This window comes from Lolium rigidum, chromosome 1, assembly GCF_022539505.1.
Source record: "Lolium rigidum isolate FL_2022 chromosome 1, APGP_CSIRO_Lrig_0.1, whole genome shotgun sequence".
Lineage (NCBI taxonomy): Eukaryota > Viridiplantae > Streptophyta > Magnoliopsida > Poales > Poaceae > Lolium > Lolium rigidum.
Window position 1 is genome coordinate 228,225,328 of NC_061508.1, and position 21,863 is coordinate 228,247,190.

Here is a 21,863-nt window from a genome sequence, read left to right on the forward strand (position 1 = left end):
CTATTCATGAAAAGTCTTTGCTTTATGATTCAGCTTGTTTACCCATGTCATATACATTGTTTTGATCGCTGCATTCACTACATATGCTTTACAAATAGTATGATCAAGTTTATGATGGCATGTCACTCCGTAAATTATCTTTGTTATCGTTTTACCTCGCTCGGACGAGCAGTAACTAAGCTTGGGGATGCCGATACGTCTCCAACGTATCGATAATTTCTTGTGTTCCATGCCACATTATTGATGTTATCTACATGTTATATGCACACTTTATGTCATATTCGTGCATTTTCTCGGAACTAACCTATTAACAAGATGCCGAAGTGCCGCCTCCGTTTTCTGCTGTTTTTGGTTTCGTAAATCCTAGTAACGAAATATTCTCGAATCGGACGAAATCAACGCCTGTGTTCCTATTTTACCCGGAAGCATCCGTAACACACGAGAACCGCCGGAGAAGGGGGCAGGGGCCACCACACCACACCCCGGCGCGGCCAAGGGGGGCGCGCCCCTAGGGTGTGGGCCCCTCGAAGCCCTCCCGCGCCGCCTCTCCGCCTATATAAAGCCCCCGACCTAAAACCCTCGGGCGTTCGACGAAAACCACGTAAACCTTCCGCAGCCGCCGCCATCGCGAAGCCAAGATCCGGGGGACAGGAGTCTCCGTTCCGGCACCCTGCCGGAGCGGGGAAGTGCCCCCGAAGGCTTCTCCATCGACACCGCTGCCATCTCCACCGCCATCTTCATCACCGCCGCTGCTCCCATGAGGAGGGAGTAGTTCTCCATCGAGGCTCGGGGCTGTACCGGTAGCTATGTGGTTCATCTCTCTCCTATGTGCTTCAATACAATAATCTCATGAGCTGCCTTACATGATTGAGATTCATATGATGATGCTTGTAATCTAGATGTCATTATGCTAGTCAAGTGAGTTTTACTTATGTGATCTCCGGAGACTCCTTGTCCCACGTGTGTAAAGGTGACAAGGTGTGCACCGTGTGGGTCTCTTAGGCTATATTTCACGTAATACTTATTCACCGTTGAATGGCATAGTGAGGTGCTTATTTATATCTCTTTATGATTGCAATGTGTTTGTATCACAATTTATCTATGTGCTACTCTAGTGATGTGTTATTAAAGTAGTTTTATTCCTCCCGCATGTGTGCAAAGGTGACAATGTGTGCACCGTGTTAGTACTTGGTTTATGCTATGATCATGATCTCTTGTAGATTGCGAAGTTAACTATTGCTATGATAATATTGATGTGATCTATTCCTCCTACATATGCATGAAGGTGACAAGTGTGCATGCTATGCTAGTACTTGGTTTAGTCTATTGATCTATCTTACACTATAAGGTTACTTAAACATGAGCATTATTGTGGAGCTTGTTAACTCCGGCATTGAGGGTTCGTGTAATCCTACGCAATGTGTTCATCATCCAACAAAAGTGTAGAGTATGCATTTATCTATTCTCGTTATGTGATCAATGTTGAGAGTGTCCACTAGTGAAAGTCTAATCCCTAGGCCTTGTTCCTAAATACCGCTAGTCGCTGCTTGTTTATCGTTTTATCGCGTTACTACCGTCTGCGTTACTCACGCTTGTTTATCGTCCCGGGCAAAGCACTTTCTCGGTGCCGTTGCTACTACTTATTCATACCACCCGTATTTCACTATCTCTTCGCTGAACTAGTGCACCTATTAGGTGTGTTGGGGACACAAGAGACTTCTTGCTTTGTGGTTGCAGGGTTGCATGAGAGGGATATCTTTGACCTCTTCCTCCCCGAGTTCGATAAACCTTGGGTATCCACTTAAGGGAAACTTGTCACTGTTCTACAAACCTCTCGCTCTTGGAGGCCCAACACTGTCTACAAGAATAGAAGCTCCCGTAGACATCACAGATGCAAATTCTCTCATAGTTACCGTGACAATGTCTTAATGTCTTCTGTGCGGCTCTTGATGAGCGAAGACACTGTCCTACAGGGCGATCTTTGAAGAACACACCTATAAGAGTGACACTGCTGATCACAGTGTGGGAGATTTGGGTGAATATCTAGCAAGTTCATGAAGGGCCGAGGAGTATGACTTATAAGCTGCACCCGAGGAAATGCTATTGTAGCCTAGTACCGCGCCGGCATTGAGTAAAACTTGTTGGTACAAGGCTGATAATTCAAGGCATAGTCCATTATTCATTTGTAGTCAAGCGTAGCTCCTTGCCTAAGTGGAAGTTCAACTTAACGAGCCTCCATTGAAGTGCACATATATTAAACAGCGAATGGAACTAATGTACCATATTATGTGCATCCGAGATCTGGTGGGGATTGTTGGATGTGGATGAGCCCGGTAAGGCAGCCCATGTAATCTACAATTCCCTGAAATCTCAAGGCCCATCACGTTGGCAGCTTGGGGACAACCTTGGGGGATAAAGTTTAGTCACACTTTGCTAGTTGGGAGGGAGTTGGAGTGGTATATAAGGGTTGATGTTCTAGTTCTTCCAAGTGAATGAGAAGAGAAGGATTCTTCGCGCACTCATCCTCCTCTTCCCGCCTCACCTCGTCTCGATCACGCACGCACGTCGCGTTTCGTGACTCGAGTTCGAGACACACTCAAGGAAGCCTAAATTTTTCCTTGGTGCACCAACTGAGTTGGGTACGTGTCGACATGCATGTGCATGCCCACCGCGTGTCCCTGGCTTCCTACGTGTGGCAACACGGTTGGGTCGGCTCTCCTCCCAGGCTATACTAGGAAACGGATCAGATCTGGACTATCATGCCCATAACTCTCTAGTATGCCTCTCTCACGAAAAAGTTCCTTTTGACGCGCTACTCTCTAGTCTTCCCCATCCCGGCGACTACATGCACAGCCGTCCCGGGAGAGCGAGGCCTCCGAAATCCCGTCCGTCGAGATCCCGCACCGGGAGGCGGGCGATAAGGTTTTTGGGGAGCGTCTCGGCGTGACTGCTCGCCGTTGTTCGTGCTCTTCTTCGCCGGTTCGACTACTTCTTCGATAAATCCGACTACACCATGAGCGACATCAACGATGACCATGGTGGTGGTGTTGCTTCGGTGCGACCTTCCCGGTCCGCGATGTACGTGATTTTCCTCTCGTACCTTTCATCGCTACTTGTTCCATGTTCGGATCTAATTGATGTGCTTAGTCTGATGTGTATGGTTAAGTATGCTAGTGCTTCCATAATGTTGCTTTCGGTATTAAACTTACATGGAAATTGACTAATATTTACTAGCCAATGTAACCAAAAGTTTAAACTAATAAAAAGAGCTAGTGCAGACCCGGACGTTTGGAACCCGGCTACGCGCGAGGATTAAATCGGAAGCATCAATGATTGCTTTGAGATTGATACTTAATATAGCAGCAAAACAATACACTTGCTTTAACTTTTCTATATCAGTCGGATACGAGAGGAAATACACCTAGTGTTAAGGCAAATGTCAGAATAGTTAATACTAGGATACAAAAACTTGTGAGAGTAGTACAAGGTGAAAGAACGCCAACAGACTAATTATAACTTTGAATAGTCAAACTGACCAATTAGTGCTATCAAATGTGACACCAGCGGATTAAGCCTTGACTATAACAATTAGTATGACAAGAACTTGATTTTTGAGTTCCTCACAAGGATAATTCCAAATCTTAGAGAAAATGAAAAAATGCATTTCGAATGGATTTACCGTGACCACTAATTTTTCTCGAACTAAGAATTTTTTGTTAGATTTTGACAAAGATCTCTCAATTTGGGGCATTGCCAAAAAGGTACTATCAGAAAGATGAAAACTACAGTAGGAAATTGGACGCAGTAGATTTAACTGTTACTAATCTATAAATTAATGGAAACAACAATGGGGAATTTGGTGCCATCGTTAAGCGGAAAGGAGTGACGAACACAAATGGCATTGATCTGAACAGCAGCAAGATATCTGCCAGGTTGTATATGACGAACACAACAGTCGCGCAGAGTTAATTAACAAGGTACAAGCCAAAATTCATTAATCCAGTAATTGCCAAACAATAATCTACAAGCTACCATCGATACAAAAAGAGTTATCGGAGCATCATAACAGGTTCAGATTCAGCAGCGCCAAAACAAAGAGGCGAGACGCGATGATTTCTCATAACATGTTTAGATGCGACAGACGAAAAAAAACAGAGGCGGTGGTTTCTCATAATAAGTTCAGATTCAGCAGCTCCAAAACAGATAGGCAATGGTTTCGAGATTTCAGATAACAATCCAAAATTTCAGTCACCTTGAAACAAACTAGCGGAATACATCAATCGAAGGTGGCCTTGAAAGAACAGTCAAGATGAGCTCAAACAACAAAATCTGAGTGGCAAACAATTATAAGTAAAAAGCGCGAATTTCAGATCTGATAGAAAAGATTTCTATTACTTATGATAACAAGTTCGGAGATGATCAATCTGGCCGGAATCAGCTAGAATCGATAGATTCTGGGCCCGGCGTCTGTCAAACCAGCTCGGGCGGCGCGGGCGCAACAGGAGCGTTGGAGCTTCGATGCGGGTGGCGTGGCCACGACACGGGCTCGAGCGGGGTGGCATGGGCGCGGCCCGAAATCGAGCTCGAGCGGCGGCGGGCTCGAGCAGCACGGTGCGGCACAGCACAGACGGAATCAAACTTGGCGAGGAGGAAGAGGTGGGAAGAGTGGTGGCCGAGGATGGCAGAGGATTAATTGCCAATTAATATGACATGGGTGGAAGAGTAGAGGAATACACACCATATACCTGCCACAAATACGTATGCTGTAAACAACGTGCTGCTCTTTCATTGGCTGAGTTTTCATCCTCGCGCGTACCCAGGTTCCGTTCAGCATTTCCGGCTAGTGCAGTCCAAATATACGTACATCAACACGATTCAATATGTTCCAGTTGTGTGGCTCCAAGCTGGTCTACATGTCGGAGTCCGGTTCACTCGATCGACCAATGTTGTTTTTCTTCTTGTGTACGGCACGGAGCTAGTATTATTAGTAAGTAAATAATGTGCGTATGGATCAAGATGATGACGGTCAAAGTCAAAGCATCCTTGTAAGTGGCTTCGGATTTAAGCTTCCTGCCTAGGCAAAGGGAGTTGAACCTGCTACTCCACGAAGCAACGCTAGGCTGCACCGGCGGATTGAGTGGGATAGTGTGACATGGGGAAAGTTTTGACCCCACTTCCCAAGTCGATATGTTGTCAATCAGATTGTATTGAACGTAACTAGAGATTGCAGCCAACAAATCTAGGTCTTTTCTCGCCTCCTGCCGGCGTCACCGCCGTGTGCCCCGCCTCTGTGGCCTTCAGGCCATGGGGGTGCGGTAGATCGCGGTCCTCGTCGGTGGGAGGGCTCCACACCCTGTTTTGTGGGTTTCGTTCTTTGTTTGTAGGGTCAAAGTTTGGGGGCGGCGCTCAGGTGGTGGTGGCGCCAACTCGTGCAATAAGGTTTTCCCGGCTTCAATCCCATCTTGGTGGCAATGTCGAGAGGCTTGTGGGAGTGGTGTTGTCTTCGAGGTTTTCGTCTGGCTATGGGGATCTTCGGATTGTCAAGGAGCTTCAGCGGCAGTTCATCCTTCTTCTTCGTCTTCGGAACGGATGTGGTCTTCTTGACCCGTTCGGCGACTTCCCGTCCGCAACCAACAACGTCAAGCCGGCCGAGGAGGTGCGGCAGTGGCGGCGCGCTGTCGACATGGTCATGAGGTTGAAGATGAAGGGATTCTCAAGGATCACGTTGTAATTTTCGTTTTTTTTAGGGTGATTCGTACTGTTCGCTGTTTCTTTTAATGCCAGTGCCCTATTCGTCAAAAAAATCAGATCGTTTGATTTTTGGAAGGTCCGTACCGTCTCGTATAAGGTTACTATGGCAGTATCCACGTGTCATAGAACCTGTTTTCTTGAAAACATTTGATAAGTTGTATGAGAATGCGCCGCCTGGAACGATAGAAAGATACTACAAGCTCCATGTGAAAAAAAGTAATATGACTTTATCTTGATACAGATGTATAAGAGTTAATTTCACGTAAAATCGTTTCAGATGTGCTTGGAAAATGCAGGAGTTTGTCGGTGGCGCGAAGCTATAGTGCGTGAACAATGCAAATTGACACCGATGCTGTGTCTACCACACACACACACACACAAAAAAGCAAAATCTAGTTGAATGATAGGTCATCTCAGCAACGTGTGTCCAAGTGTTCAACACTAGAACGCGCATCCATTTATCCTGGACCATAAGCTGAGATCACGCAGCATGTTCATACCCTATACATGCATCCGCCGCGATCGGAACAGTGGCCGTCGCCGCCCAAAACCGCACACCGCGCTGGCCAATGACTTTCGACGCGCACATGGATGTTTCTCAAGGCACCAATATGCACGTGACGTTTATACGTCCATATGTTTTCGTAAGCAAGATTTGCTCTTGCACATTGCACTTTGCTTGGCATACTAGCTTTTCATTACTCTTCTTATTCTATTTACTTCCTTCGATCCGAAATAAATGTTCGAGATACCGATTTTTCTCTCCTAAATTTTGAGATGGTGGTCGGCGTCACCACCGTTCTGCCTCGCTCCCGTGGCTTTAGGGCCACGGAGGCACGGTGGAGCCTGATCCTTGTCAGTGGTAGGGCTCTATTTTTGTTCTTTTTCATAGTCTGTTAGGGTAAGACGTGGCGGTAGCATTTTTTTGAAGATGTTATAAAGTCTAGTGTACGTCTATTTCGGTGGGTTTCTAGCATCGCTCGGGGCGTGTGTAAGTTTGTCTCCGGCGGATCTCGCTGGATCTGATATGTGTTTTTTTTAATCTACGCTCTTCTTTATCGGTGATGGTTGTTGCTCTCTCGCGAGTATTAGTCATTTCGGGTCTTAGCACGACGACTTCACATCTATCTACTACGACAATCTTTACCTCGACAAGTTTTGCCCACTCCAATGAGGAGAGGAGAGGTTGATGGCGAGGCTTCGGCTCGTTCGAGTGTTTGTAGTTGTTGCTAGATAATCTAGAGACCTTTTGTAATTTTTTTTATTACTCTTAGATTTTATTATACAATTGTTGAGAATTATAAATGGATCAGAGGAGGTACTTGTTATCCTGTGATCCACCTCCGTCCCTGTAAACATTGCCGGTGATCGACGGGAACACGTAGCCAACGCTCAAGAACCGGCCGCACCGACCGATGTTGCACTTCCCCATCCCGCTTGGTCCGTCCTATATGTCCAAAATCGATGTAAAGGCAAGTGGACAAACAAATGCACTCCACCGCCACTTCGAAATCGCATTAATCCATGCCAGATCAAGTGTCAGCTCCCTGTAGCATGTGTGCAGGTGTGCGTGTGCCGGCTAATCCACTTGCGTTAATTTGATCGGCGTGACAGCTTTTCTTGATGCATTCATCATGTGCAGTGTAATGATAAACCCCATCACGTAATTACTTAGATACAACTTGACTTTATATACAGTATCATAATTGAAATTCCATGGCTTGGAGAATGCGATCAACCAGCGCGATTTGCTAACTCTGCTTCACCTGGTGACTACTACATGGAGAACGAGCTTACGAGCAGCTATGTCTAGCCAGGTGATGCTTAATAATTGCTTATGGACTAATTTAGTCTCAGGGCAAACTAAATCCAGTTCTTCTAGGGTGTGTTCGGTTCTAGAATGCTGGAGGAATGAAACGGAACCGTCCCGCACTCGGAGCCCGTCCTCGTGTTCGGTTCGGCAAAGGAACGGAACGAAGTGGTTCCCCGAAAGGGAATATTCCTCTAATATGCGGAATGGCCTCGTCCAGCCGAATCGGCCGGATCGCGAGGAACGGCTCGCTAATGCCGAAACTAATCCCTCTCCCGCGCGCTCCCTCACGTAACCTCCCCCACCAAGGCGTGGCTGCCAGCCAACCTTCCCGTCGCCGCCCTCCTCCGAAGTCGCCTCTGCTCCGAGCTCCCAGGGGCCGAAGGTCGCTGGCGCGGGCGGGGGCACGGAGGTCGTCGGGCGCGGGCGGGCCGAAGGTCGGGGCCCTCTCAGGCGGTGCGGGAGACCGCCGTCGCCACCCTCTCCAAGCAGCCCGAGCAGTGGCACCGGCATCAGTTCCAGGCGAGCGGTGGCCCGTCTCGATTCTCTCCGATTTTGCTTCTATTCTCTCCGATTTGGACTCGCCCATCTCCGATTTTGACTCTGCCCATCTCGATTTTGCAATACGGCCTTGCTCCTCTCCCGTGGTTTGGGGAATAATTAGGTTAATTAAATATTTAAATTAAATTCGAGTCTAATTAATTGGATGTTTAGACTAATTAGATTCCGTTCCATTCCATAGCTTATGAAATCAACCGATAAAATGGAATGGAATGGAAGGAACGGAACGGAACCATTCCATTTCATTCCACTCCATCCAAAAAACAAACACACCCCTAGTTCCATCGGGAAAAAAATCCAGTTCTCCTAGTCAGCCGGAGAAAAAGAATTTCTTATGCTCAAATGGATGATGTATCTCTTTGGCATGAAAAAAGAAAGTTGAATCATGACAACCTCGCACGTGGGACAGGAGAGAAAATTGCATAAACCACTTACTATTGCTATCTCCGTGACACTAGCGTTTCATTTTACCTATCGTTTGAACAAGCTACCAGATATACGTGTAATCCATTGCACGGGAATCTGAATCTGGGATTAACATTTTTAACATCAAATTTGACGGTGAAGACCCACATCTCAATGATCATGTGGCGTCCACGTATCATCAAATTTTGGCCTAATTTGACAAAAATAGTAAATCATTTAAAACGGATGATCTAAACTGTTATAAACTTTACATGATTTGTTAGCTTTTACTATTGTTTCAATTATTAGAATTTAAATAAATATATATATATATATTAAAAAAATGTTTGAAAATAGGCTAGTTGATGACACGAGGACGCCACATCATCATTGACGCGTGGGTGATGGCCGTTAATTTTGTTGTTAAGCAGTTTAATCTATGATTTAAACTTTGTTTTGCAATGGATTACACATTTAGTTGGTGGTTTGCACAAAAGGTAGGTAAGATGGGTATTTTATGTAATTGAAACAGAAGTAGTTTCTGCGATTTCTCGGGGCGGGAAAGTGTAATTAGCTAGGTGCATGCACCGGGGGCAAAAACCCTAGCCGCCAAACAACTTAGGCAGGTGGTCTCCTCTGCCGCCACTGCTGCCGGCGAGGACCGCGATGGCGGCAGGCCCGATGCCGAAGGTACCGGGGGCCGCATCTTGGCGGGGGATCATCCGAGGCGGGGGGGACGGCGCTGATGATATCATGCGCATGCGCTTGGCGGCTAGGGCAACGCCTTGGTCATGTGGTAGTGGCGGCTTCTCCCTTTGGTTGGCCCCTGTCCAGAATTGGTGTCGCACCGGTGGGGCTATGCCTTGGTCGTGGCGGCGACTTCCCATGGGCGTTTGTGCTTGGGGGAGGCGGCAGTTGTAGGTCTAGGCTACCACCAAGATCCTTCTTTGATATGGCCGTTAGTCGGCCTCGCTGCGGTGTCTTGTTGAGCATCTTTCTCGTGGTGCAGACCAATGCGCTGGTGCGAGCGCGTGGTTCATACGTCGGCTTGCCTCCACTTCCGCCGAAGGGTGGCGGCCGGTGAGCGGCGGCGTGGGGGCCTCTGGCTCTCCTGAATAAAGGAGGCGGCCCTAGGATCCCTCTCACGCTATGATGAAGAACATCTTGGTGTCTGTCTTCCTTGATCTGGCCGGAGTGTCAAGTTCCGGAAGGCTCGCCAGCGAAATCCAATGGATGACATGCCGGAGATTACTGGATCGGATGGTATTCAGTCGCGCAGAACCAGTGAACGATGTGAAGCTCTTCGGTCTGTTGCCATCATGGCACATGTCTTTAGTTTTATGATGAAATCAGCCGCAAAGAGTGGCATGGAAGTCGAGATTTAAGGACCGGTAATGGTAGTTTGAGCCCTATGGTGGTTATGAGGTTTTGGCTTGGTGATTGGTGACTAGGATCAGCGGCATCAACAAGTGGGAGCGACAATATAGGACAAATTTAGAGTTTAAACTTGTAGGATGAAACACCAAAGTCTGACCTTAATTGGTTGTGTTGGCAATAGTTTTGTTGGAGGCATTGTTTTATGAGCGTGGATTTTCTCCTAGGTGAAACCTATGATCTAGGATCAGAGCGATGACGGCGCTTGTGCATTGTTCCTTTCTTAAAGTTGTCGCTTTTGAAGATCATGGATTTTTGGTGCTCTCATTTTGGTGTTTGGTATGTTGCTACAAGAAACATATCACTCTAGATGACTTTTCTTTTATGTAATTTTTTCTGTGTGTATCCGTATGGTTATTAGGCCATTGCGTTATTGCAGAGTCTACATGTAGTTCGTATTTTTACAATATTAATATTTTTATCTGAAAAAATAAAAATAGGTGCATGCACAGGGTAGGAAAGGAAGCAGCAAGCAAGCATCGGATCGTACAGGTTGAGGACGACAGGGCAGGCCAGATCGGGAACTTGATGCTGTGGACTGATACTGGCAGGAGAAAATGCAGTGGGGGAGACGAGCTGGAGCTGGGTGCATGCACCTCGCGAAACAGGGCACGGGATCGCCCGTGGTTTTGCTGCAGAGCGGGACGGGCGCAGTCGACCGTCGCGGTGGCACGACCCACCACCACATGATCGATGATACTCTCCATCGCACTCTACTGCCTGCCGGATGCATGCATTGTTTGATTGTTTCGCTAGCGTGGTACCCTGCCCTACCCTTTCGTCTTCCGAATCTCGACCGACGGCGACACCATGGCAGATAGCTACACAACCGTTGTGGCACCAACCAGCTCGTTCGGCCTGCCCCTTCCCCGCCTTGGCCCCACACTCTTCCCGTGAGCACTCGCCTCCTCTCCCGCCTAGTGAATCTCCACCGCCACCGCCACCGCCCCACATCGGCTAGGGTTCCTCGGCCACCGCAGTCCAGCATTTTAGCGGTCAGCCCACATCGACGCCGCCTCTCACCGATGGTCGCGCCGATGCTTCCGCGACCTACCACCGAGTACCACCGCATCTCCCGCCAACGCTACCGTAGGCCTCCACCGTCACCTATGCGGGCTCCCGTTTGTTTGACCACGACTTTCTGCTTCATGGACTCGTCGGCATAAAGCTCCAGCCAAGAGCACCTCGCGGGCGCCTTGCACACAAGGTGTTCGGTCGTTTGAATTGCTAAAGGCCATGCTCACGTGGTCAATGATGAGATCAATGGTCGCACACATACACCAAAGTCTATTTCCTCGCCAATGATGTTTATCCAAAATGGTCAATATTCGCGAAGCCAATCCCCGACCCTCATACTGTGTGTGCCAGGAGAGCCGTGGGAAGGATGTCTAGCAGGCATTTGATGTCCCCCAAATTCATTTTTCTATTGCCAGCTACCTAGTGGACATCTCAAATGCATAGTGAGAAGTGTTGAATTATTGTGTGATCATGCACAACATTATCATCCAGAGTTAGCACGATGCTCCAGTAGTTGATGATCGGCCGTATGAGCGCTAAAGCCCTCTTTCCCAAGTTGATCACGAGGCGTCGGCCGAGTTTGCAGCTTTCCTTGCGATGCATCAAGAAATCCGTAATGAACAGACTCATCGCCAACTGCAAGTTATAACGTGCTAATACCACACTATTTTTCAAAATAGCGTTCGCAAAAAAATAGAAAATTGACAAGTATAGCATGTATATCAAGGATTTCATCGGCTAAAAAATTGTCCAGAGTAATACATACATAACATATTACATATTTTGGCTGGAGGTTTTTCCTTCCTTTCATAGAGACAAAACATGTAGAACGAAGATAAGAACTACGTAACTGAACTGAACTAAAAAGTACATAGCTGCACTGAACTAAAAACTATGGAGCTAAACCATGATGTTTAGGGGCTACCGCTAACACTACTAGACTATCTTCCGGTATGGTTAAGTTGGAAGAGGACCTACAAGAATGAAACTAGATATAACTGTTGCATGCTGCGCAAGAGGTGTTGACCTGGCGGCGAAGACCAGGGTTAGATCGAGCTCCTGCGCAAGAGATTAGCTTCATAGCGAGCAAATTATGCATAGCGCTCACTTTCTAAATATGCTATATCGTCCCTAAAACGTCCAAATAGCGCACAATTTTTTCCCATGATTAAAATAGGTCGTAGCAGACATGTCGATCCGTTTGCGCCGCATCGCTGACTGGGTTTTACTTCGCTCAGACTAAAACAGACAACCACGATTTGTTTACGCCAGGCCGATGGAGATGCCTAAGGCCCAAAGGCACGTCCTAGAGTGAAGAACATCGACATGGATTTAGGCTCGCTTTGTTTATTTCTGCTTTTCTGAATTGTTTCAAAGTAATTGTGTGGTCAATTCAGGTAAATCGTTGCTTTTGAACGACAAACGCTCTTGTTCCTCTGAAACATTGCTTCTATGGTACCACTGGCCAAGTGGCCAAATGGCGAAATGTAGCAGTGCCACCTTGTCCACTTGCCGTACTGCTGGTTCTTCCCCCTGTATCCTGTATCCAATTCCAAGGAGAGTGACGGAGTATATATAACTCTCGCCGGCTCGCCGTGAAGCTAACAACCAATCCAAGTCCAGTTCATCACCATAGAAAAACTCGACCCGCCCGCGTCTCACAAACAATCTTCCTCGCTCCCGTTCTACTACACCAGTCCGTCGCCCCTAGTCGTACGTCGGCGCGTCGAGTCGAGTGGATCTCCAAGCTAGCGGCATTGTGCCGGGAAGGACTTAGATGCGAGACGCCGTCCTCATCCGTTGCGAAGCCACCATGGCCGGCCACGCCGCAGCCTCCACCTCTTCCGGCAACAGCGGGAGCGGTAGATACTTGCCGGCTCGGCCGACGGCGGCCGCCAAGCAACGGCGCGCGCCGGCGCCGGCGGGGAGCGGCGGCAAGATCGACGGAGGAGACGGGTACTTCGGCGCGGAGGCGGCGGTGGTGCTGGCGCTCATGACGGCGGCGCTGCTGGTACTGCCGCTGCTGCTTCCCCCTCTGCCGCCGCCGCCGCCGCTGTTCCTGCTCGTGCCCGTCGCCATCCTGGCCGTGCTGCTCCTGCTCGTGCTCCTGCCCTCCGATGCCAGGGGTCTCCGCGTCGCGCCCTCCTATTTGTAGCTAGGTAGCTAGAATTCAATCAAATCGTGCGCTAGGTTGCTCGACGAGGTCGCCGCCGCAGTGTACATGTAATTGGCTAGCTAGCGCCGATGAGTTTTTTCTTTGTTTATTTCTTGTCTTGAGACTAATTGGTGGAGACGATTTTGCTCGGGCTAATTTGCTTGCTGGAAAAAGGGTCTGAATTTCGTGCGGAGGAAGCAAAATCAAAGAAACAACAACTGACCAGTCAATGTTTCTCTCCTGAAAATTCAAAGATGTGGCCGGCATATTACACCGAGGGAACAAATCTCAAATCTCGCTGTCTCCATTTTCTTTCCTGCCGCCGCCAACGAAGACGTTTTGCTTAAGATCCCTACTATGGCCGGCATACCCACCGTTATCAAGTCGCCGCCGGCACTTATCCCGCCGGCCGGGCCAACCCCGGGCGGCAAACTCCCGCTCTCCTGCATCGACAAGACCGTCGGTGGTTTTGTGCACCTCATCCAGGTCTTTCCCCCGCCGGCGTCCCTCTCCGCAGCCCACGGTGACCCAGGCGCCGCCGCGGCCGTGGCCGCGATGCGGAGCGGGTTCGCGAGGGCGCTTGTGCCGTACTACCCGGTGGCCGGTCGTCTCGCCCCGTCCGGCCTAGAGGTGGACTGCACTGGCGAGGGTGTCTGGTTCGTGGAGGCGGCCGCGAGCTGCGAGCTCGCCGACGTGGACGGCCTTGAGTGCTACCCGCTGCCCATCTCGGCGGAGCTCCTCCTCCCGCGCCCTCCCCCAGGCGAGAAGCTGGACAACATCATCCTCATGGCCCAGGCGACGAGGTTCACCTGCGGTGGGTTCGTCGTTGGGATCACCTTCAGCCACGCCGTGTTCGACGGGCAGGGCGCGTCGCGGTTCCTCACGGCGGTGGGGGAGCTGGCGCGGGGGCTCCCGGCGCCGTCGGTGGCTCCGGTGTGGGACCGCCACGCGATCCCTTACCCGTCCAGGCCGCCGCCGCCGCAACTCAGGATCATCAGGGAGTTCAAGTTCGTGACCCAGGTAGCGGACATCTCGGCGGCGAGCATCGAGCGCGTCAAGGATGAGTTCAAGCAGGCTGCCGCATCGACTGGGGAGGACTGCTCCACCTTCGACGCGGTGACGGCCATCGTGTTTAAGTGCCGCGCACTGGCGCTTGAGGCGGCGCTCCCGGACGACGCCGAGGTCCGGATCGGCTTCGCCGCCGGCACGCGGCACCTCCTCCGCGGCGTGCTGCCGACGGTGGATGGGTACTACGGCAACTGCGTGTACCTGGCGTGCGTCCGTAGGACCAACAGGGCCGCCCGGGAGTCGGCGCTGGCGGAGCTGGTCGGCACAGTACGGGAGGAGAAGGAGGCCATCGCGGCGGGGTTCGCGGACTGGATGCGCGGCGTCCGTCGCTACGAGCCGCCGCTGGAGTACAGCACGGCGATCCTGTCGGACTGGAGCCGCCTCGGGTTCGATGAGGTGGACTACGGCTTCGGCATGCCAGGGTACGTATTCCCGCACAACGACCTGGTCGACTACGTCGCGACGCTCGTATACGTCAGGCCGCCGGCGCCCAAGCGCGGGGGGATCCGGGTGGTGCTCCAATGCATGGAGGAGCCGCACGCCGCCATGTTCGCCGCCGAGCTCGCCAAGTTCGCCTAGAGGCAATGCATGCATCCTTCGTGGGCATGTTCATGTGAGATAAGTTTTAAAAAGAAATGTTCATGTGTGAGATGAGTGAATAAAACAGGTCTTATAGGACTATCGAGAAATGCACTGGCAATGAAACCCAATAAAACTTGTTTATCTTGTTTATCATCAAAATATTTTATGGCTTGAACTATATGGACATCTCCAATGGCTCCGACGTAAAATGGACACCAAAAGTGTCTTTCTGGCACCATATCAACCACTCCACCCGCTCCCCTCGGTCGCCTCCTCCAGGCGACAGGGGAGCCCAACCCTAGCTCCCCGCCGCCGCCACCTAGCCCCCCGCCCCGCTCCCTCGTCGTCTCCCGAGGCCGCCGGCGGCTAAGCCGTCCGCCGCCGATGAAGGGGGCGGCGAGGCCCTATGCCTCTCGGGATCTCGCGCGCTCGTCTCGGAGGGAAGACGTCGTGCCGGGCCCCGGAGGCGTCGCCGCCGCCCGCCCTCCTGCGCCCCTCGCCGGCCTCGGCTGCGGCCTCCTGCTCGCCGGCCGTCGGCCCGACCATGGCGCGGTGCGGCGGGGAGGACCTGCGGCCGGGGTCTGCCGCGGTCGGGCCGGATCTGGGCTTCGGCGGGCCTACGTCCAAGGCGACGACGGTTGGTGGCACTGGGCTCCCGGCGGCTCAGCGCTCGGCGGCCGGATCTGCCGCCTCTGCGGCGGTCTGCCGGGTTGCGCTTCTCGGGCGTTTGGTGCGTGTTTGGTGGACGGCGACAAGTTCCCTTGCTCGGCGGCTACGCCCTCTTGCTAGGGCATGCGTTGCGCATGCCAACGGCATCGACACTCCGGGTGAAAGCCTCGCACCAATTGGTGCCGATGTCGGCGGTGCCTGCGGGTACCATCTTTCCCCGTTGAGGGCTTCATCGGGGAGTTTGGTCTCCCGCCGTCGCGAGTTGTTGCGTTCTCCGGGTGAAAACCTGCTGCTCCTCGGAGCGGGCGGCGGCGACACACCGTGCGTTACCTTCTTGAAGGCGCCGCTTTTGGAGTCCGTGCTCCTCGTGGTGTGGTAGATGCGTGGCGAGTGTGCATGGTTGCCTTGTCGTCGAGGATGGTGGATGCGGGGCGGTGGCCCCGGACGGTTGACGTGCGCCGAGGCGGCGGCCTCGGATGGTCTTGCAGCGATGACTCCATGGGGTGTTGTCATGGTCTTGCAAGGCTTGGGTGGCGTGTTGGTGCTACGTGGGTAGCGAGCTCGTCGGCCCGGCCTACACGACGGGGCGGTCGGTGTGGGCCGGCATGTCGGGGCGGCGGCCCCGGACCCTTTGGCGCGGCGTTCGTGGTCTGTGTGTGGTCGCCTTGGTAGTTTGGGCTACAAGACGTCCATGTCGTGCGGCGTTGCGGCTCGGCTCGCCTCCGAGCAGGGGACGTCGGAGCAGCGGCTCCGGGTTTGGTGGTGTGTGTTTGGTCGTCGGTGGTCTGGTATCGTGTGGGCGATGAGGCTCCGGTGTTTGTGCGGTTTTCGGCCGGTTTCCCTTATAAACTCGGCCGCTCTGTATGGTTTTTGGGCCCGGTTTCCCTTATTAACTGAGCCAAATCTTCCTCTATCAATACATCGTGCAGCTCACCTGCCGAATTCTCAAAAAAAAAAAAGTGTCTTTCTGCGTTCGTTGGGGTTGGGTCGCGGACACAGAATTGCCCTTATTCGCTAGTATGTTCATATGGGTTGGGATAGCTTCAGCGGCTCGGTGTATTTTTTTCTCAACATATTTTTTGAATTAGTAGAACTAGTTTACGTAGTGCCAAAAATAAATTAAAAGGCTGGAAAAAAACCCTAGCTAAGGGTGCCCACCATGGCTGGCTACTTGTCATCGTCGTCGATGAGGTTGATGAAGATCGGAGGTGCCCAAGGCCAAGGCCAGTGTTGAGGCTGCTGAGGCACCGACAGCAGTGTTGGTGCGGGAGGAGGTGGCCGCTGCGCGTGCATCGCCTAGGAAGGAAGTGGGTACGCCATTGGTGGTAGCGCGCAGTAGGAAGGAGGCGGCACAAGCCACGGTGACCACGGTGGAGTCGCCACGATCGAGGCCTCCATGGCCAACCTCATGGCCTCATCCTCTGTGAGACCGGAGGCATGACCGCATACCACTTAATTTTGAAGTATACAAGTCGTTGATATGATACTTATGAATGTGTTTTTTCACAAATATCACATCCCTCAGAGTGGTACAACAGAAACATTGTAGGTCATAACAATTTCACATTATTATTACAAACCATATGTTCACAAACATATTGGTATTCTCACACTTCCAATGAGAACACCACTAAGACTCAAACTTGGTTCAAAGTACTTTTACAACTTATAATTACTAAAGTAGACATCATGGGAGCTCAGCAACTTATTTAAGTAAGTCACTACGCTGCTCGGCTCAACTATGTCTACTGCATGACACTACTCCTCCGCCTCCACTTCTTCGGTGTCGTAGACTATCCCATAGTCCACTCCTTCGACACCTCCAGACAAGTCTGGCTCCTCGTAGACCACCTCGTATTCTCCTTCAGGGGCTCTGGTGTAGGCCTCCTCTTCGGTCTCATAGTCAAGTAAGAGTTTAGAAGGAAAGGTGAGTACTGGGTACTCAACAAGTTCAAAAAATAGGTGGTGGTGCTGGCGCTCATGACGGCGGCACTGCTGGTACTGCCGCTGCTGCTTCCCCTTCTGCCACCGCCGCCGCCGCTGTTTCTGCTCGTGCTCGTCGCTATCCTGGCCGTGCTCCTGCCCTCCGATGCCAGGGGTCTCCGCGTCGCGCAATCCTATTTGTAGCTTGCTAACTAGAATTCAATCAAATCGTGCACTCGCTCGCCATCGTCGTCGCTGCTGCCGTGTACATGTAATTGGCTAGCTAGCGCCGCTGAGTTTTTTTTTTCTTTGTTTCTTTTCTTGAGACTAATTGATGGAGACGATTTTGCTCGGGCTAATTTGCTTGCTGTAAAAAGGGTGTTCTCTCTAAATTTTATTGCTCGATAAGGGTGCCTTATTATTCGATTATTATCTCTGATCTGTGAACTCTAGTGCACGGGAGAATGACATTTCTGGTGAACTCTAGCTTTAGAGCATCTCCACTCGTCCCCCCGACGAGGCCCCCGGCGAGCGTTTTTTCCATCCGGACGGCGTAATTCGGCTCAGTCGCGCCCCCGGTTCCTCGTTTTCGTCCGGATTTGGGCCTAAATCCATCCGGCGATCCCACGCCATCCCCGGCCCCCCGGGGGCGCTCGGGGACTCCGGACGAGTGAAAAGCGGGGAAGGGCCCGATCGCGTCGGTGACTCGACGCACGAACCCCACCGCCACGTCGCTCAAAATCTCCCCCACCCCTCGTATCTCTCTCGCCGCGGCACCACCCCGCCGGCTTGTTGCCCGAGATTGCGCCGCCACTCCTTCCCCACTGCCTATATTCCGCCGTGTTTGGATGACGGTCTATCCGTGCTGCTCTTCCGCCGGCCTGTTTTCCGGCCTGCTTGCTCGTCGTCGCTCGCGGCTCGGGTTGCCTCGACCACGCCCGTCAGGTGTTCGTCCATCTGCCTCGCCGGCCATGGACTCGGACGAAGAGGAGGAGCGAGATGTTCGTCGAGCTTATGCAAGAAGAGATGGCAGCGAGCCGCCCAAGACGAGGAGCACATGATGATCCTTGGTTGCTTGGCAAGCATGTACGGCGGACCGGCAACTCGTCGGCGTGGTGGGTCGGCACGAGGTCGCCGGAAGTGCAAGCCGAGACGGCGAATGGAGGGCTCACCGCATGTTGTACGCCGACTACTTCGCCGACAATCCATTGCACGGTGAGAGTGTTTTCCGGCGTCGTTTCGGGATGAGCAGAAAGCTATTTCGGAAATTGTGTATGCCATCCGCCACTTTGATCCCTACTTCGAGATGCAAGGAGGATTGCACTTGGTTTGGTTGGATTTTCGTCTACTGCGAAGTGCACAGTGGCTATGAGGATGCTCGGCGTATGGAGCTCCCGGTGATACCTGCAGATGACTATCTTCGCATGGCGGAGTCCACCGCCTTGATTGTTTCTACCGGTTCTGCAGGGACGTCATAGCGATGTTCGGGGACTATTACTTGAGATCACCCACTGTCGAAGACACTCGGAGGATCCTTGCAACAAATGAAGCTAGAGGTTTTCCAGGGATGCTTGGAAGCATTGACTCGCATGCATTGGCAATGGAAGAACTGTCCGTTTGCGTGGCAGGGAATGTACAAGGGTCACAAAAAGGCTGCACTCGTGATACTTGAAGCAGTGGCTACCCATGATCTTTGGATTTGGCACTCTTTCTTTGGTATGCCTGGATCCAACAATGACATCAACGTCCTAAACTGCTCCCCGGTCTTTTCCAAGCTTGTTGAGGGTCATGCTCCCCCGGTGGACTATGTGATCAATGGTCGGCACTACAACAAAGGATACTACCTTGCGAGACGGTATCTATCCAAAGTGGGCAACATTTGTGAAGACGATCTCCAATCCTAGCACCCCCAAACTTTGCGAGTTTGTCAAGAAACAAGAAGCTTGCCGAAAAGACGTCGAGCGAGCATTTGGTGTCCTCTGACAGAGATTTGCTTGTCGTCCGGTTCCCCGCTATGACTTGGTCCAAAGATCGGATGTGGGAGGTGATGAGCTAGCGTGTGTGCCTACACAACATGATTATTGAAGATGAGCGAAAGCATCCGGTTCCTCCGGCTGAGCAAGAAGCACCATATGAGAGAGAGGGTCCTCTTGCACTGACCTAATCACCAGTGCCTCCATCATGGGCCGCCTTCATTGCTATGCGCCGAGGAGATTCGAGACTCTACAATGCACCAAGCTCGCTGCAAGATGATCTGGTGGAGCACATATGGAGGCTCCGAGGCAACGCCAACGCCGACGCCAACTAGTCCGTCTTAATTTGTTTGAAAAATTGTGAAATTGTGTGCTTCATTTGTTTCAGCACTTGTTAAACATTGTACTGTTATCGCCGAATTTGTTTCAGCAATTCTCGTCATCTTGTTTGCCGAACTTGTTAAATTTTATGTTGAATTTGTTTGAAATATGTCAAATGGTCGAGGTTGGGGTTTTCCTGGGGGACGGCTGGAACTTCGGCGCTCCCCACGCCAAATCTTCATCCAATCCGGACGAAAATTTCGCCGGATTTGGACGTGGGGAGCGCCAACGAGTGGGGATGCTCTTATCTTCGTCGGTGCTTCGGAGGAAGCAAAATTAAAGAAACTATACAACTGGCCAGTCAATGTTTCTGTCCTGGAAATTCAAAGATGTTGAAGTACTGTATATGAATGCACCGACGGAACAAATCTGAAATCTCCTTATTCCATTTTCTTCCCCGCAGTCTCCTACGACGACATTTTGCCTCAGATCATCCCCAGTATTGCCGGTATGCCCACCATTGGCAGGTTGTCGGCGGCGCTCATCTCGCCGGCGGGGCCCACCCCAAGCGGCACCCTCCCGCTCTCCTCCATCGACAAGACCCTCGGCGGCTTGGTGAACCTCATTCAGGTCTTTCCCCCGTCCTCGCTCTCCGCCGCCCACGATGGCCAGGGCGCCGCCGCCGCCGTGGCCGCGATGCGCATGGGGTTCGCGAGGGCGCTCGTGCCATACTACCCGGTGGCAGGTCGCATCTCCCCGTCCGGCCTCACGGTGGACTGCACCGGCAAGGGCGTCTGGTTCGTGGAGGCCGCCGCTGGATGCACGCTCGCCGACGTCGACGGCCTCGAATGCTGCCCACTTCTCATGCCCGGAGAGCTCCTCCTCCCGCGCCCTCCTCCAGGGGAGAAGCTCGACGGCCTCATCCTCATGGCCCAGGCGACGAGGTTCGCCTGCGGTGGGTTCGCCGTGGGGATCAGCTTCAGCCACGCGGTGTTTGACGGGCAGGGCGCGGCGCAGTTCCTCACGGCCGTGGGGGAGCTAGCACGGGGGCTCCCGACGCCGTCGGTGGCTCCGGTGTGGGGCCGTGACGCGAACCCGCCGAGCCCGCTGCCGCCGCAGCTCACGGAGTTCAGGTTCGTGACCCAGGTGGCCGACATCTCGGCGGAGAGCATCCAGCGCGTCAAGGACGAGGTAAAGCAGGCTGCGGGGGAGGGTTGCTCCACCTTCGACGCGGTGACGGCCGTGGTGTTCAAGTGCCGCGCGCTGGCGCTGGCTGCGGCGCTCCCTGACGACGCCGAGGTCCGGGTAGGTTTCGCTGCCGGCACGCGGCACCTCCTCCGCGGCGTGCTGCCAGCGGTGGACGGGTACTACGGCAACTGCGTGTACCTCGCGTCCGTCGCGTGCACCGGCAGGGCCGTCCGGGAGTCGCCGCTGGCGGTGCTGGTCGGCGCGGTACGGGAAGCGAAGGAGGCCGTCGCCGCGGGGTTCGCGGACTGGATGCGCGGCGTCGGTGGCTACGAGGTGCCGCTGGACTACAGCACGGCGATCCTGTCGGACTGGAGCCGCCTCGGGTTCGACGAGGTGGACTACGGCTTCGGCGTGCCCAGTTACGTGTTCCCGCACAACGACCATGTTGACTTCGTGCCGGCGCTGAACTACGTCAGCCCGCCGGCGCCCAGGCGCGGAGGCGGAGGCATCCGGGTGGTGCTCCGCTGCGTCGAGGAACCGCACGCCGCCGTGTTAGCCGCCGAGCTCGCAAAATTCGCCTAATCATTCTCCTGGTCCTTGGGCATGTTCACGTGAGATGAGACGTTTTAAACTCGGTGGTTGTCTGTACTGAATAACTCGGCGGGGGGCAATTCCATTTCCATCCATGATGATTTCGAATGCAATGCGGTGAACAAACTGTAATGATCTCCTTCCGCATTTCCACGAGTTTCTCTCAAGTCTCAACTCTAACTGCAAAATATTACTGTGCAAAGCACTCTCTGTCGTGGTCTGTTCCTCCTTCGCTGTTGGTGGTAGGTTGCTCCATAAACTGTAATAAAATGGGGCGCGTTTGGTATGCTGCATGCCTCTTAGCTCGTATCGTGTCAGTAACTTTCGGTCCGTTTGATTGCCTGGGCCGAGTCGCGTTCTTGCAGGAACCGGTTCTCAAAATAGTGTCGGGCCAGATCCTGGAGGAACACAGGTT

At 52.3% G+C, this 21,863-nt stretch overlaps 2 protein-coding genes across 2 annotated transcripts; both read left to right on the plus strand.

Annotated features, from left to right (window-relative positions):
* Positions 1 to 13,328: 13,328 nt before the first annotated feature.
* Positions 13,329 to 14,961, plus strand: LOC124683264 (acyl transferase 5-like). Its single transcript, XM_047217820.1, has one exon. It carries the CDS (start codon positions 13,491 to 13,493, stop codon positions 14,778 to 14,780), a length of 1,290 nt encoding a protein of 429 aa, XP_047073776.1. The 5' UTR covers positions 13,329 to 13,490; the 3' UTR covers positions 14,781 to 14,961.
* Positions 14,962 to 19,978: 5,017 nt separating this feature from the next.
* Positions 19,979 to 21,458, plus strand: LOC124683265 (acyl transferase 4-like). Its single transcript, XM_047217821.1, has one exon. It carries the CDS (start codon positions 20,180 to 20,182, stop codon positions 21,437 to 21,439), a length of 1,260 nt encoding a protein of 419 aa, XP_047073777.1. The 5' UTR covers positions 19,979 to 20,179; the 3' UTR covers positions 21,440 to 21,458.
* Positions 21,459 to 21,863: the final 405 nt, after the last annotated feature.

What these genes read in the sequence shown, in the direction of transcription:
- LOC124683265 (XM_047217821.1), top strand. Translation starts at nt 20,180, where the DNA reads ATGCCCACCATTGGCAGGTTGTCGGCGGCGCTCATCTCGCCGGCGGGG.
- LOC124683264 (XM_047217820.1), top strand. Translation starts at nt 13,491, where the DNA reads ATGGCCGGCATACCCACCGTTATCAAGTCGCCGCCGGCACTTATCCCG.